Source organism: Lepisosteus platostomus, chromosome 4, assembly GCF_059453375.1.
Source record: "Lepisosteus platostomus isolate fLepPlt1 chromosome 4, fLepPlt1.hap1, whole genome shotgun sequence".
Taxonomy (NCBI): Eukaryota; Metazoa; Chordata; class Actinopteri; order Semionotiformes; family Lepisosteidae; genus Lepisosteus; species Lepisosteus platostomus.
In genome coordinates, this window is record NC_142614.1 from 1,810,300 (window position 1) to 1,825,386 (window position 15,087).

The 15,087-nt window shown below is 48.9% G+C and overlaps 1 protein-coding gene across 1 annotated transcript; it reads left to right on the top strand.

The window, feature by feature from the left end:
- Positions 1–4,322: 4,322 nt before the first annotated feature.
- On the top strand, positions 4,323–14,690 carry LOC148672076 (uncharacterized). Its single transcript, XM_088627410.1, has 2 exons — positions 4,323–7,570; positions 10,991–14,690. The coding sequence occupies exon 2, from the start codon at positions 11,176–11,178 to the stop codon at positions 13,930–13,932; it is 2,757 nt and encodes a 918-aa protein (XP_088483536.1). The 5' UTR covers positions 4,323–7,570; positions 10,991–11,175; the 3' UTR covers positions 13,933–14,690.
- The last annotated feature ends 397 nt before the right edge of the window (positions 14,691–15,087 follow it).

Below are 15,087 nucleotides of genomic sequence, written 5' to 3' on the forward strand. Positions count from 1 at the left end.
TTTTCTAGATTTCGCAACTGATGGTCAAGAACGAACATTTTCTCCAAATATGTTATAGCTGCCTCTGTGATGGAAAACAACAGAATTTTGTGTCATTTTTCCATATGTTAGCTGTAGGGCACTTGACCAGTTTGCAGATACCTAAGGCACCCTGAGAGCTGTAGACAGACAGTTTAATTTCCCCCAGATCTGCACAAAGAATCCAGACCAGCAGAGAAATGAGCTCAACAAAATGAAATCATTGCCGGTCTCCCCAGCCTTCATCCATCACCTCTTGCCCAGATCCTGCTGAGCCCATGACCTAATGAAGGGAGAAAGCTAAGCGAAGGCAGAGAAAGAGCTCTTGATCACGTGTGTAGACGCCTCCGTGCCTGCTATGTCGCGTCTCTGGGGGCCTCGCTGGCTGGAGCGAATCTAATTTACGGCAGCCTGGAAGACGGACGCAGAAGGCTGGCAGGAAGATGGAGGTGCTGTGAGATTTGATCCCGGCCAGAGATTTATGAATGAGCATGCCTTTAGATGACTGGGGGGGGGAAAGAATAGATCTTCATATTTTCCGTCAGCTAGGGGAATCGATCACCAGCGTCGGGAGCAGGAGCACGTGGGCGCTCTGACGGAGAAATTAATGTGCCCTCGGCAGCGGAGGACACTGGAATATAAGAGCGCAGAAATGGGAGTGGAGAGAGTTTAATGGGAAAACGATGTGTGACCACCAGCCTGACGAGGGACGCGGCGGGCAGACCTGGGGCTCGCACCAAACTTTCGCAGCCAGGTGCCTAACCCACCTCTTGTTAGCTTGCTCTTTAACTCAGCGGCTCGACTCTCAAAGCTACAGCTCGGCGTGAAGGCTCTTTTATGAAGGCAGCTCATCTCGAGAGGCTGCTCTCCGCAGTCTGGGATCCATTACACCCGGCGCAGGAAGGCTTTCTGTCAGTGCTGTATCCCGGTGGAGCGCTGACCTCTGACTACCTCCTTCGATGGCTGTATTCTGAGGCGGAGAAAAAGGATTCCTGAATACATGTTACGAGCGCAAGAGAACCCCACAGAAACACCTGTCTTGGCGTCTGCCCAAGACTGCATACACAGAATAGTAAATTAATATTCAACTCCGCTTCTTGGTCAAATTTATCTGCTGCGTCCAATTCCCTGAAGAGAAATGTGGTGTAAATGAAAGAATCCCCCGAGTGTCTGCAGCGTGTCTCCCCTGCCCGTCCTGCACGCCGGAGAGGCTGATAGCATTCTGGAGCTAATGAGGCCTGTTAGATGGACTGTGAAGCACAGGGACCAGATTCTCTCCCTGCGGCTCCAAATCAATCACGTTGATCAGGACTGACGGGTTGCTACCTTCCTGAGTTTAAACACTGCAAGCCAAATCACTGAAGGTATCGCAAACCTCACAGCAGCATCACCAGGGACTGCAACGGAAAATTCACTGTTTCCCTGCAAGCCTGCCTGTTATTAACTCCCAGTGTTATTAAGAAGAAAGTATTAAGGCCTGCTATTATTACACCCACATCCGCTTGGGACCTGTGAGGAGTCCGCGGCTGGGGTCTCCAAGCCCGGTCCTGGAGCGTAATTGTCACGGAGCGTCTTTCAGGACCCTGTGCAGACAGCCCAATCCGGAGGGGAGTGAGCAGACACAGGGGGGAGACGAGGAACTGGGCTGGTAGACGAACAGGGGGGCGTGACGAAGGCGCTCGGTGCTCAGGAGGGCGTGGTCCAGGCAAACAGTCCAAAGGGTGTTCGTAGGGAAATCCGTGGGGAGGCTAAAGTCCAGAGCTGGGTGGTCCATCCATGACAAATGGAGTTAAAAGCCGGAGCGGGATCTGGCGAAGGCGCTCCCAGCCCCGGACCCAGCTGGTCGGGACGCCGGGGAAAAGGCCTGCCTTCGGACAACCCGGAAAACAGGCAAGCCTTGTGGCATCCATCTTCCAAAGCTGAGCCCGGAACAGTGGGAGCGTCTGGCTTTTAAAGGGGAGGCTGGAACAGGAGGCAGGTGCAGGAGATCAGGTCAAATGCGAAAGAGCCGGAGCCCCCCTTCAGGGGGAGGGATTAGAATCGTGACAATGATGTCAGGTTTGGATCAGGTCAAGAAATAATTTGCTTCATGAAAGGAAGCCTGATCCTTGTGGACATAAGGGTATTGTTTTGTTTCATAAGAGTTCAAAAATGAATTGGAGCTACCACACTGCCTGCGTGATTACACTGCACGTGGGGTTGACCCCAGACCCACACTATACCGCACTCTGGTCACACAGCCAGATTGCCAGTGGATTTATTCTCCTAAAAGCAAACCGCCTTCCTCGCAGCAGCAGCACTGCCAGCTCTGAATCTGGATCGCTCCACTGCAGCCTCTTTCGTAATTATCTTAATTATTTCATCACCAGCTGGACCCATCCGACTCTGAGGCACCTGCTGTGTTAAAGAGGAACTGCAGTCCCAGTTTCCCACAATGTTTATGGAATATCAGCCACAAAATAAATTCATAATCGTGAGCTTTGTGAAAGTACTGTAAGTTGCCATGTTGTTGCAAACTCGTATTCTAGTTCCCACGAATTGCGATGTGAAATGACCCTTCCCGCTCACTAGTCACTGTAATGACTAACGTACTGTGATGGACGAGCAGACATTGAGCCGCAGAAAGTTTCCGTTGTGATCTGCATGAGGAGGTATTTATTGCCAAAACTCTCGAAGTCGAGAGTAATATTTCTATGTGATTAAAAGAGCTGTATTCACAGGCCTGCTTGTTTAGGATGTAATAGGGCTACTTCACACCACTGGAAGTTTTGTTGCCTCGTTCTGAAGCGCAGAACATGGCAGTGTGTATCCAGGATATTTTTGTGATGTAAACTGGAGATGCAACAAGTTACTGTGTGGATTTAACTTTCGTTGGGGTTTGAAATGCACTCATCAATGCTGATTCTTTCCAAAGTGAAATATGAACGTAGCTCGGCAGTGGAGTAAAGGCGAAAGGCGCTGGGTGACTGGACGTGGCCCCTGGGCTGGGGGGTCCATTAAGACTGCAGAACTCTCTTGCACAGCTGCGAATCAGAGGGTATGTTCTGCTCCACGCGACAGGGAGTTTCTACTTCGCTAGCCAGTGTAATATCGCGAGCAAGATTAGCTTTAGCACCTAAAGGGTGAGAGAAAAAGAAATACAGAAATGATCTCTCGGTTCTCTCTCGCTCGTCTCCTCAGCACGCACAATAAAAAGATCTTCCCTGTGCAGTGTGGCTGTAAATCTAATTATGCAGATTAATGTCCCATGGAAAGTGTCATTACCTAAATGAACTCAGAGAGGACGAGTTTCAGCACATCAAGCCCTTGATTTCAGTCTAAATGCTAATAGGCATATCTGAAAATATATAGACAGAGCTCTGCCATTTGAGTGTGAGCATTTGAAAGGCCCAGAACAGTGGAACCACGCAGTTTTCTCACTGCACATTCATGACCATGGGATCAACTTCACTCTCCTGCATCAGGCCATACACCACACACAAGCCTGCCATGCACATATAACAAACACACATTCTCAATATCAAATTATTAAACAGTAGACCCCTGCATTGCAACTTATACAAATATCCATATTGTGGTGTACTGTAGGTACAAGATGGTATTTATTTGCATCTTCTTTTTGAGACATTGGCATTTGCCTGTTCAACGTCATACTATTATTCTTCAATGTATTGCAGTGCTCTGGGGCGTTATGTAAGTTATCTACGTCCCTGACATAAAAAGGAGAAGATCCAGCCTCTGGCCCTTCCAAAAGCTGTTTTCAAGCTTATAAGCAGCAGAAGAGCTTGCTATTTGTTGGGGTGTCATTTGGTGGAGTTTGCATCTGTTACAGCTCCTGCTTCATTAGCAAAGCAAGGTTCATCTGCTGTATCACCTGGTGGCAGAGAAAATAATTGCATGTATTCAGGAATTTGATCTTAAGGCGACTATTAATTTTTTAATTATATATGATGTACTACCTATGGAGTACTAATACAGTTTGGATTTATATGTTAAGAATGTTTTTTATTTAATTTAAGTTAAAAGAATTGAAACTAAACACGGTGAAATGGCATTTCGCCATTACGCTGCTCACAGCTGGAACCAGCTCCCGAAGGATCTTAGATATGCCCCAACCTTCGCCATTTTTAAATCTAAATCTTAGTTTTATTGTGTTTTTTCATTATTTCTTTTATGATATTTATTTAATTTTCTGTTTTTTATGGTTTGTATTCGTATAAAGCACTTTGAACTACCTGTGTGTACAGAAATGTGCTGTAGAAATAAATTTGCCTCGCCTTCCCTCACCTTCTCTTTCAGTTCCTCACTCCACTCCTGATTGAGCTTGAAGAATCCCTGCAGCTTTAAGGAGTCTGTAACAAAGGTTCAGGAGGGATGACGACAACCAAGTTCAATCAGACTTGACTGTCGTTAATTAGCATCACTCCTGATGTCACTTCCTCTCCTAAAACACTGTAAATACCTGCGTGATCCCCTTCTCTCCCTCACACATCCCTCCTCCACCCCATCTCCCCCTCTGCTGCTGCCCCTCGGTCACTCCTCTCTCTGCGGGGGGTCCTCTGGGCAGGAGGTTGGCCCTCCGCCAAGCGGGTTCAGCCACAATGTCACTCCCCCATCCTTCCACGATGCTTTATTCCTGGGTGTTGTCATTCCGAGTGAATCTGCATGAACACTAGTCCTTGGTGTGTCTCCTGGGGTTCCTCCGTGCTGTGATGAGGGACGTCGGTCAGGGCTTCACGACCCCGATGCTGGCCCTGCTGGCGCCTGTCGCAGCGCGAAGCTGCGGAAATTCCTCAGGGCAGCCCGAGCCCCGGACCACCCTGCAAAACAGGCAGCAGAGCGCAGGGCTGAGAGATCTGCGCCCCCCCTTAGAAATCCTCCTCCCATTCATGGCAGGTGCGCAGGGAGAGGGAGCTTCCCACATGCCATTGCTGTCTGAGTGCTGTCCGACAGCCTGGGGGGCCGGCTGGGCTGTGTGTCACCCCTCTGGATCACGCACACCCCAGAGGACAGCGAGACTGAGTCACGCGGCCCCCGCTTTGGGCAGGCAGGCGCCTGACAACAGGCGATGAAGATGGGTCTGTGCCGGAGAAGATGGGGAGAAGGAGGCTGATGTACTTCAACAGGGGTGTGAAATCGGAGATAAATGCGTCTGTTCAGTAAATCCCACACTGCATTGCAAACACAGACTGCTGCCACCCAGATGTCGAAGCCGCCCCTCACCGCAGCACAAAGAGGTCTTACTGAGGGGGCCGCCGGGCCGTGGCTGCCGTCTCCTCTCGGCGGCTGCGCTCCGTGTCCGAGCTCCTGTGCCTCGCGGACGAGAGGTGACACACAGCCCAGCCGTCTGCGCAGGGAGGGAGACGAGCAGCGGGGGGGGGCAGCCTGCGCCCCCGGAGTGGCGAGTGGCCCTCAGAGGGACCCTTGTCAGACGCAGGCAGCCCCTGCACGTCACAAGGCATACAGCTGTGGCAGGGCGCGGGGGGGTAACAGAGCATTGGCTTTCCTTTTGGAGGGTGAGGCTGCGGACCCTGCTGACCCTGGTAAGAGTGTGTGGCATCCTGGCACCCTCTCTCTGCAGCCGTACCGCAGTGATATCGCCCACTCCCAGTCTCCCTCCTTATCTGTGTCTCGCTGCAGGCTGGCTGTGCTTCTAGCGGGGTACACCAAGGTAAACTCAGTAAGGAGCAGCCTGGGCACGTCTGCGAAGAGTTTCGTTCTGCACGTGTGCATCAACCCAGAACGAAAGAGAAGAAGCAGAAACGTAAAAAGACTCGGTCAAAAGGCTCTTGGGCTAAGGTTGCTGTAATGAAACAATGCATAAAGTGCACCGCTGGAAGAAGACGAAATCAAGTTTAATCCCCGTGATTTAATCACGGAGATGCGCCCACCCCACCGCACAGGGCACAAACCAAGGACACTCCTCACGAGCGCTGGGCAGCAGTGGAGTTCTGAAAGCACCCCCCGTTAGCAGCCCAGGGGGTATGCTTTAAAAGCAAAGACTTCATGTGAATTTTATTTAGGAGCTGGGGGGAGTAACTGGAGGGGGATAGGAGTGGGCCGAGCCTCCCAGGTCCCCAAGCCCACACTGGTGGGCACAAGTGGGCACGCTGACAGGCTTCACGTGTGCCCCTGCACGAGCCCCTGTCTGCTGTGCTTGAGCCCAAGAACAATGTGGAAGGATTCCTGGATACACTGATGAAATATTAATCACAAAAGCAATACTTTCAAACGCGCCGCACAATTTATTTTGTCCACAAGGCAAAATCTGCCCTGATATTGAAAAAACTAAGCAAAGAGGAACTGACAGAGTAAATTTGATTTTTTTTCATCACTTGCTGCATCTTTTCCTCTTTCTCTGTCATTGGCCCCCAAGCTACAGAAGACGGGTTTATCATTTCTGCCAAGACAAGTTTTTATCATGATTTTTGTTGTAGACACCGGGACCTCTGCAGCATGTCAACTCTCACATAGTTCTCTTGGTTTGCAAAGTAGATGTTTATACACATAAAACCAATCCCTGCAGCATCGCGTCAAGGAAACTGTTTGAAAGAGAAAGTCTGATCACAGCACAGAACCTAATGCTACTGGCAATTAAATGCAACAGCTTCAAAAGTAGTAATATAAATAACAAAGTGGCATGGTACTGTAATCATGCTTTCAGTATAACATTTGTAGAGAAAACACATTCTTTTTGCAGAGTGTTCTTCATTAAAATGTGACAAATTAAAGATGATAATACAGCAGCGATTAAAAGGTAACACAGCACAATGAGGTAAAGGCCTCTGTTTTGTTGAAATAATTTAATAGCTTTGCAAAGGGGTCACAGATTTGTGGAACAGAAATGAGGTTCTAAGGATTGGAGATGTGGGAGAAATCAGTTTTGCTCTCCTAGGACAAACTAATGGAAACTACCATTTTTTTCATTTTTAAGGATTTTAAAAAATCGTTTTGCGATAAAAAAATAAATCACCTGAGAAAAGTGTATTAACGTGAAGAGGTTTATATACTTTCGTAAACAGAACTTGAAAAAACACGAAGCACGAAGCTCAGTCTCTAGGTTTCGAAGCCTCTGCGTGTGATGTCATGTGTGCTGTGGGGCGACTAATTCCTCTTCGCTGGAATGAAAACCGCGCTGCCTGTCCCCAGAGCGCTGGCAGATGTCACATGGGCGGCAGACGAGCGGGGTGCACGTAGCTAGACTGGAACAACAACCCGCCTGGATGGAGCAGCGGGAGGCTGGTCGGGCTCTTGCGCGGAGGCAGGACGCCGCGGCTCCCAGCTCCGAGCGCAGATGAGAGCTCGCGAGGGAGGACCACCCCAGCCCAGCCGCCCCGAGCTCGCTGGGGCTGGTTGCTAGGGGCAACCGGGAGAGACGGACCGCCCGCACGTGCGGAGCCCCCCCCCCCCAGGCTCTCCGAGCAAAAACTCTCTGTCCTGAAGTGGCACAGCGGCCAGGCGCGGCGAAGCGGCTCCTCCTTCCGTTCAGGGCGAAGACGCGCACCATCCCCAGCGCAGCAGGCTTCGGGAGGGACTCGCTCCGCAGACAGAAGTGAGTGCATGCTTCTTATTCGATTACTGGGATGGATTGGGATTAGCAGCTGTGTTCGTATTGCTCTTTTAATGCTGTGCAATCGCAAGACAACTGTTTTGGCCCCCTTGTGAGGCTGCGTGCTCCTTGTTCCCAGCACGTTTGCGCTGTTCCCCAATTTCTTTAGCAATCGAAAAACAGACTTAAAGGAGTTGAAGAGCCGGAATTACGCAGACGGGGTTCAAACCCAGTGTTTCAAGAACAATGCTGTTTCTGTATAGATATTCCTTACTCTGCTTTCTGCCTGTGCTTGATCATGACTAGAAACATATTTTAATTTATTTGTATTCGTTTATTTTCAAGTAGATGTGTACAGGTATGAGTATACAGTATACAGTATAAATATATGGATACAGACTTTCCTTGGACGATAGACCTTAGAATTACCTGAGGATGTGAGTGGATAATGATGCGGAATTTATAAAACGATAAATTACCCGTGTGTTTAATGGGCGTCCTGTGGATTGCAGGAGGGTGTTGCTTGATTTCTGAAGTGTCAGTCGGGTGCAGACCAGAACGGACTGAACAGGCTTCTGAGTGATACTGGAGATATTTGCTGCAGGTTTTAATTCCTTCATTGTGACCCAGCGGACACACGGCTCTCGCAGGGTATAGCTGAGGTATCTCAACGCGTCCAGCGCTGGTAGGAGTGAGGGTCTTGTTGCCTCTTGCCTGCCGAGATGCGAGAGAGCACATACTGAGCTGCAGGTTAATTGCAGGTCTGCCCACTCTCAAATGCACTAATTAAAATTAGCCAGGTGTAAATTAAGCTTGGGTCAACTTCGCTCTGACACGAATTACTCTGCACTGGAAATTCATGGGATCCGCGCGCCCGATATTAAATTGAGCTAATTAAACCATCTGTCACTCAAGACGCAGCCTTTCGACAAAAGCAGACTCGCGATTTTTTTGTTGTCTCGAGGTGCTCTCATCTTGATGCTTCTGGGGCAAAAGAGCTCCCAGAGACCCGGCGTTGTACCGATGAAAACAGCGCGGCGGGCGGGACAAGGGGTCGCGCAAACCTGGCAGCTGTGACCCTGCCGTCTCAGCCTGCAGACAGTCTGTTGCTTTGCTGAAATAAGATTCCTTTTGTCTCACGGGCTTCTGCGACCGCCATCATTCCTCTCCCTCGTGTCGTTGTGCGAGACCCCCGAAAAAGAGCGGCTCTTAGCACGACCGAACGATTTCCAGGCGCAGCTTGATCGCCGATGTCTGCCTCCCGGGCACCCTTGGGGGCGAAACCAAAAAGGAGTGTGGGACGATTTACATCTATGTTCCTAGTTATAGCTTTGATTTCAGAAAACGTTTTTTTATCGTAATTGTATTGTAATTCTAACGTATTACAACCCCCCAAATTGTGAATTTGAACAGAGAATGCTTTTACGCCCGCTTCAACGTAAGGGCCTGTATAGGAACATTATATAGAGATTTTGTCCATCATTTAAAGCTGATTTTAAAGTATCGTTATGAACTGGTGAAATCTCCTAGAGGAGACCTTTTCAACTTGTCTTCCCTGTGGTATAGTCTCCAATACACAATGTAAATGAAATTAAGTTTGATGTTCCAATTAATGTTTCAGTACAAAAATGCCCGTGGCGTTTAATTTGCGCATTGAGATTCAAAGCTAAATATTGCGTTACAAACACACCCTTGATTGAAAAAAACAAATAAAATGCTGTTGCTGTTATCACAACAAAGCAGCGCAGTCGCCGCATGAACACAATTTAACAATTTTCTTCAAGGCTGTTGCCCAGATGAAGCTGCTGGAACAGCAGATGTCTTTATTGCATTGTAATATGCAACGTTAATGGACATCCAGGGGCACATTTATCTGCGAGACATATTTACTTTAATTTGCTGTGCAAACGGGAGAAGAGAATTACTTGTTCTCCCTGTAGACATCAATGCACCGCCGTGCGGTGGGATAGGTTTATTTTGCAGGTACTGAGAGGTGTGGCTGCAGCAGAGGAGAATTAAATGCTACTGGAAACCGTTGTAAAATGCCAGTGGGTCCACCTGCCTGCCCCGTGCCCCGTGCCACGCGCCCCGCGCCCCGCGCGCTGGCAGCAGGCGTTTCGGACCAGAGAGCGATTTCAATTACCGACCCGTCTCCGCGCGGGCCCTGTGCTCCACGTCACAATGGAAAGAAGACCAGCCCCCCCCTCAAAATCCAGCAAATGAAAGCTTCGTTCTACATGTTTTTTTAAAAAAAAATTCAGCCTGAAAGCGTCCAGTTCAGACGGCTAGTGGCTCATTAAACCGCAATCAGCGCAGCTGTCGGGGATGTACGAGCGCTACCACACCCCCACACCCGGGATCAGTCTCTGGCAGCCGCTTCGAATCCAAAAAGCTGCAGCTCACAAATGATTGAAGCTGCGTGCATTAAAAAAACAAATACTGGACCCCAGGAACTCGTGAAGCCACGTTAGACTGCTGCAGGGGGTGAAATCTGTTTTAGTGTCTGATTTTGAATTGACCTTGACCTTAGATTTCCAAATCCATAGACCCCTGGGTTTTGTCTGTCTCTTGAGTCAGAAGCCTCCAGGCCAAGGGCTTCAGACCTTCCCAGGGAATGGTCTCTTTCCCTGGCAACCAGTCTATTTCTGCCTCCCATTTGCTTTTTATCCTGAGCTACATAAACCCTCCTATGTCTCCTTTTTTGCGTTCCATCAACAAATGTATTGCAGTTCACTGTCTCCTAGGCGGTCCTGCGCAAGCCAGCTTTGTGATTTGCTGTTTCCACAAAGCCCAGATAAACGCAATGGAACAGTGCTGTTTGCTCAGGAAATCACACAAGGGCTGTGCTCCATGGCAGCCTTTTCAGCGCAGCATGGAGATGGGGGTGTCATGCCTTACACCAAGACTCTTCAGAGATACAGACATGTTTGATAGCAACCATCTCCTCACAGATTCCACACGCGCACGAGCTGTTTTCAGGATGAAAAATGTCACGAAATGGGGAGACATATTAAAAAGAAATGTACAGATGTGCACATAATTACACGTGCATAATAAGGTTGATTTATGAGCTCATTATTCTCTGTTATGTTCTAACCTGTCATTCGTTTTTCATCTTTTATGAAGAGAATACTTGTTTCATCAATGCGCACCGATTCCTTCAACATCCACTACACGGCACTGCAGAATTCTAAGAGTTACGTTATGAAATGCTGAAGATCAGCTGATGCGACATTGTTAATCCCTTAAAGCTGATATTGATCTCTAAGCATTTAGACTTCCAACTGTTTTGCTGTGTAAATGACAAATGCCAGCAGCATTGAAACATGACTGTGTATCTCTCAGACACTCTCTCCACACTGCACCGCCGGGCTCGTGGCAGACTGATTTACTGTGCTGAGTGCTGTTTCCTTCTTCCTCCAGATTGGGAACAAGCGCCTGAATGGAGAGGGGGATTCAACCCATCCGACTTCTCTGCTCTCTGAAGGGGAACTGGAGGGATACAACGGTGCCGCCGGCTCATGATTAATAAACTGATTTTAAGTTGATCAGGGAAGGAAAAAAAAAACACCAGGCAAGAGGCTTTTCAAAGTTCGAGGACGAAAAGCATGGCAGCAGCTAGGAGGGACAGTCGGGCTGCGGGGGAAGGCACTGAGCTCCCCCCGGCGGAGACGAGGAGCTCCGAACCCGGCTCAGGACAGACGGAGGTGCAGCAGTGCTCAGAGCTGCCACGGGACAGTGGGAAAGCACAGCCGTCTTCATCCGGGACCGAAAGGCTCTTCGGCTCGCTGTGGAAGAGCAGGGGGCTGGGCAAAGTGATGAGTGGCAGGAAGAAGAGGGACAATCCCGTGGGGGCCGGGGAGGCAGGCAGAGGGGACCTGGACCGCGAGCAGGAGGCAGTAAGGCCTGCAGCTCAGTGCCAGCGCGCAGCAGCGGAGGAGTGCCTGCTGTCCCCAGGCCCTGCAGCACCGGGTCCCAGCGAGTTTGACAGCTCGATTCAAGAGGCAGAGGACAAGCACACCAAGAGGCAAGAGGCAGAGGAGGCTTCTGTGGAGCCCAAGCCGTTGAGCCCAGAGGAAGATGCCAAGCCGAAGAAGATGGAGAGATCCGGTGTCCGAGATTTCATCCGGAGACCCGTCTCCAAAATGTTATCGCACAAAAGCACAGACAAGAGGGATCAAGCAGTTGCCAAGGATGGTGGTGCTGGAGCCCAGGAAGATTCTGACAAGACGCGGTCAAGGTCTCTAGACCGGCTGCTGGACTCGGAAGTCTCTGCTGCCTGCACAGACCGGGCCGCTGGACCACACGCAGAAGGGGAAACGCCCAAGGCAGTTCCACACGGAACTGGGCACATGAGACGATGGCACTCCTTCAAGAAGCTGATGGTTCCGAAAACTCTCAAAAGGGCCACAGACAGTGGAGCAGAGCAGGACCCTGATGCAAAAACCTCGGATGTATCAGAAACACAAGACAGGTCAGACCTTGCAGTGCAGAAGAGACGGAGGATGAAGAGATCATGGACGTTCCAAGGGCTCAAGAAAGATCAGTCTTTCTTCAGCAGCCACAACCAAAATGTGCTCAGCAAATACGCAGCAGAAGGTCATACAGAGGCCTGTCAAAGCGAACCGGCAACATCTGGTGACCCCAGGGCTTTAAAAACTATGGGGGAAGAAATATGCACCGAGGAAAATGATCCGGACCAAGCGGAAGAGAAGGGGACAGGCACACACAGCCACACGAAATCAATAGACCAGCAAGCCCATGAAGCCTGGGTATCATTTAAAAAACTAGTGATCCTGAAATCAAAGAGAGCCCCAGATGCCACAAATGAGGAAGGAGATGCAGGGACTCCTGCAACAGATGAGCGGGTTGGGCAAGATCTGAACAGGTCAGAAAGGCAGCCTTCAAAAAGGGCCGCTGCCTCTAGAGCTGCGTCCTTGAAAAAATTCATACTCCGCAAAGGGAAGAGCAAAAGCATGGATCTAGGGGACACTCCGGGGAGTCCGAAAGGAGAACAGGACAAGAGCATCAGCTTCACACCTGCAGAAGCTATAGATGAGCAAGGAATGCAAAACCGAAGCACCACAAGCAAAGCCAGCTCTATAAGTCTAAGTTATGTGGACATGAAACCTACCCACTGCAGTACTGATCAGGAAGAGGATGTAGAATCGGCACCACGTGGAAGCACGTCTGAAAATCCAGTCTCCACAGACAGGGAAGATAGCCATGGAGAGGTTGTGACCAAGAAGACAGCTGCTGATGCAGAAGACACTACTCAAGAGCACGCACAGGACTATACAGACAGGTCACACACTCAAGACCCAAAACTAAAATCCAACACCACAGAACCAACCTTACACAGTGGATCTAAGGAGGCAATGAGAACAAACAATTCTGAAAGCAAAACCCCAGCAACCCTTGTGTTAAAACTGGCTTCTAATGAAGAACCTGACAGCTCAGAAAAGGAAGCTTGTGAAAGTCTGCAAGACACATTACCAGATGGCTCACAGGAAAGTGAGAGGGGGGGCATGGCAACTGAGAGGACAGAAGTGAGAAGTTCTCATCAGGCAGGTGAGAGAACCGAAGAAAAGGCCGACGATTTTTCTGTGGCCGACACAGACGATGCGACACTCGACCGGGCACCGGACACTGAGGGTGGACTCGACGATCTGGAATCTCTGGAAAGAGCTAAAACTGTTCCCCGAGGACCGCATCAAGCACAAGGAGAATCGGAGGAAACCAAAACATTTTCACGTACTGCTGCCAGCTCGAACGAGGGCCTTTGCTCAGATGACACCACAGCAAAGACACAAATGAAGCTGGGAGGCCAAATCCCTTCTCCCGCTTGCCCAGCTGTCCAAACCAGCAGTCCAGAAGCAGAACAAACGACACCTGCGGAGGAGGAGGACTCTGTAAAAACCCCAGAAGAGGAGCAAACAGCTGGAGGGGCCTGCTGTTCTTCAGAGAGCCCTCAACCAGCCCGCTCTGTGCTTGAGGAGCCACAGATCACAGAGGGTCTAAATGACCAGAAGCTGTCAGGCGACCAAGATACCGGCTCCTGTGACACACTGCAGCATGGGGGTGAGGTCAACCGCAATGGAAATCCACTTCCTGGCCTCCGAGTGACCCAGCCTGACGTCACTGACCCGCAGGAGGAGCAGAAAAGGATGTTTTACGAAGCAGCAGCTGCCATCGTCCAGACCGTGGTGAGCGCGGCCACCGAGCAGATCGTCAAGGAGCAGGACCTTCTGGACAATGGGCTTAAAGGCCCCTCCCCCAGCAATAATGACAGCTGCAGCTACCAGGATCTGGATCAGCAGCACTGCAGCGAAGCAGAACTGCTCCCAAACCCTTCTGTCTCCTAATCCTTACGTTTAGGAGAAAGACAACTCAAAATCTTCAGAAAACTAGGTGGACGTTCGTGTTTTTTTGAGTGATGTGTGTAAAGTGTATTAGTTGACAATATGAGTAATTATTAGTACTACTACAACAGGAGCAGCACAAGTAATAATAGGTTTATCACTATACTACATCTGCTCCTACTGTACTGTAATTAATGGTAATTATTGTAATGCTTTACTTTAAACCATCCTAAATAATCCTTTTCAGATTTTATTTTGGAAGACATTTTATTTTTTAATAATAAATGAAAAAAATAGGATCTGGTCAATGAAGTAGGCATTAAATGCAATTGGTTGTCCGTACAGTTAGAAGAGAAGCCGTTTGCATTTTCAGAAACAATAAGGAATACAGTAATATGCATTGAGTTTCTCTTAATGGTATTATGCAATACTGAAAGTAAATACATCTTCACAAGCAATAATGAGAATCGGTATCCAAGTCTTAAGAGGCAAGAGCCTTGAACCGGAAAAAGCAAAGAAAAGCATTACTTAGTATTAACCTTGTTCATTAATATCAAAGACGACGCAAATTGTTTCTAATTATTTAAGATAAAAGACTTCATAGTCATCACTCCTACTGTACATCGCAAGTCTTTACATGGTTAAGACGAGGAGCATCTATGACTCAACCTGCCTCACAAGGCATTTCTGGAGCAGCAATATGAAAATTCACATCAACTGTGCATTTGTGTCCAAAAAAATAAATCATTTCAAAAACAAAATGTTGCCGAGTTGTTGCTGAGAAATGTTCAGTTAACAGGAACAGAATTTTGCTTCGTTTTCCTCTTAAAATCCTGACTGGTTCATTGACAAGCATCTCGGTCAAGGAGAGAGGCAACAGAAGGACATACTGTAGCAACATGTTACCCGAGAGAGGGGACAGCATTCATGTGTGAACAGACCATGCACAGACACTCCCTTTGCATGCCTCCCCAGCACATACTGTATCTCCAGCCACAACAGAAAGTAATTTAGCCCGTGAGTGCACAATATTCCCCATGAACATCCATATATTTAATATTCTGTACATTACAATAAACAAGCAATCATTAACAGAAGCACAGCTGGAGAATGAAAGCTTCATTTCACTTGTTTTAAAAGATGGATAATGGGCTTAAC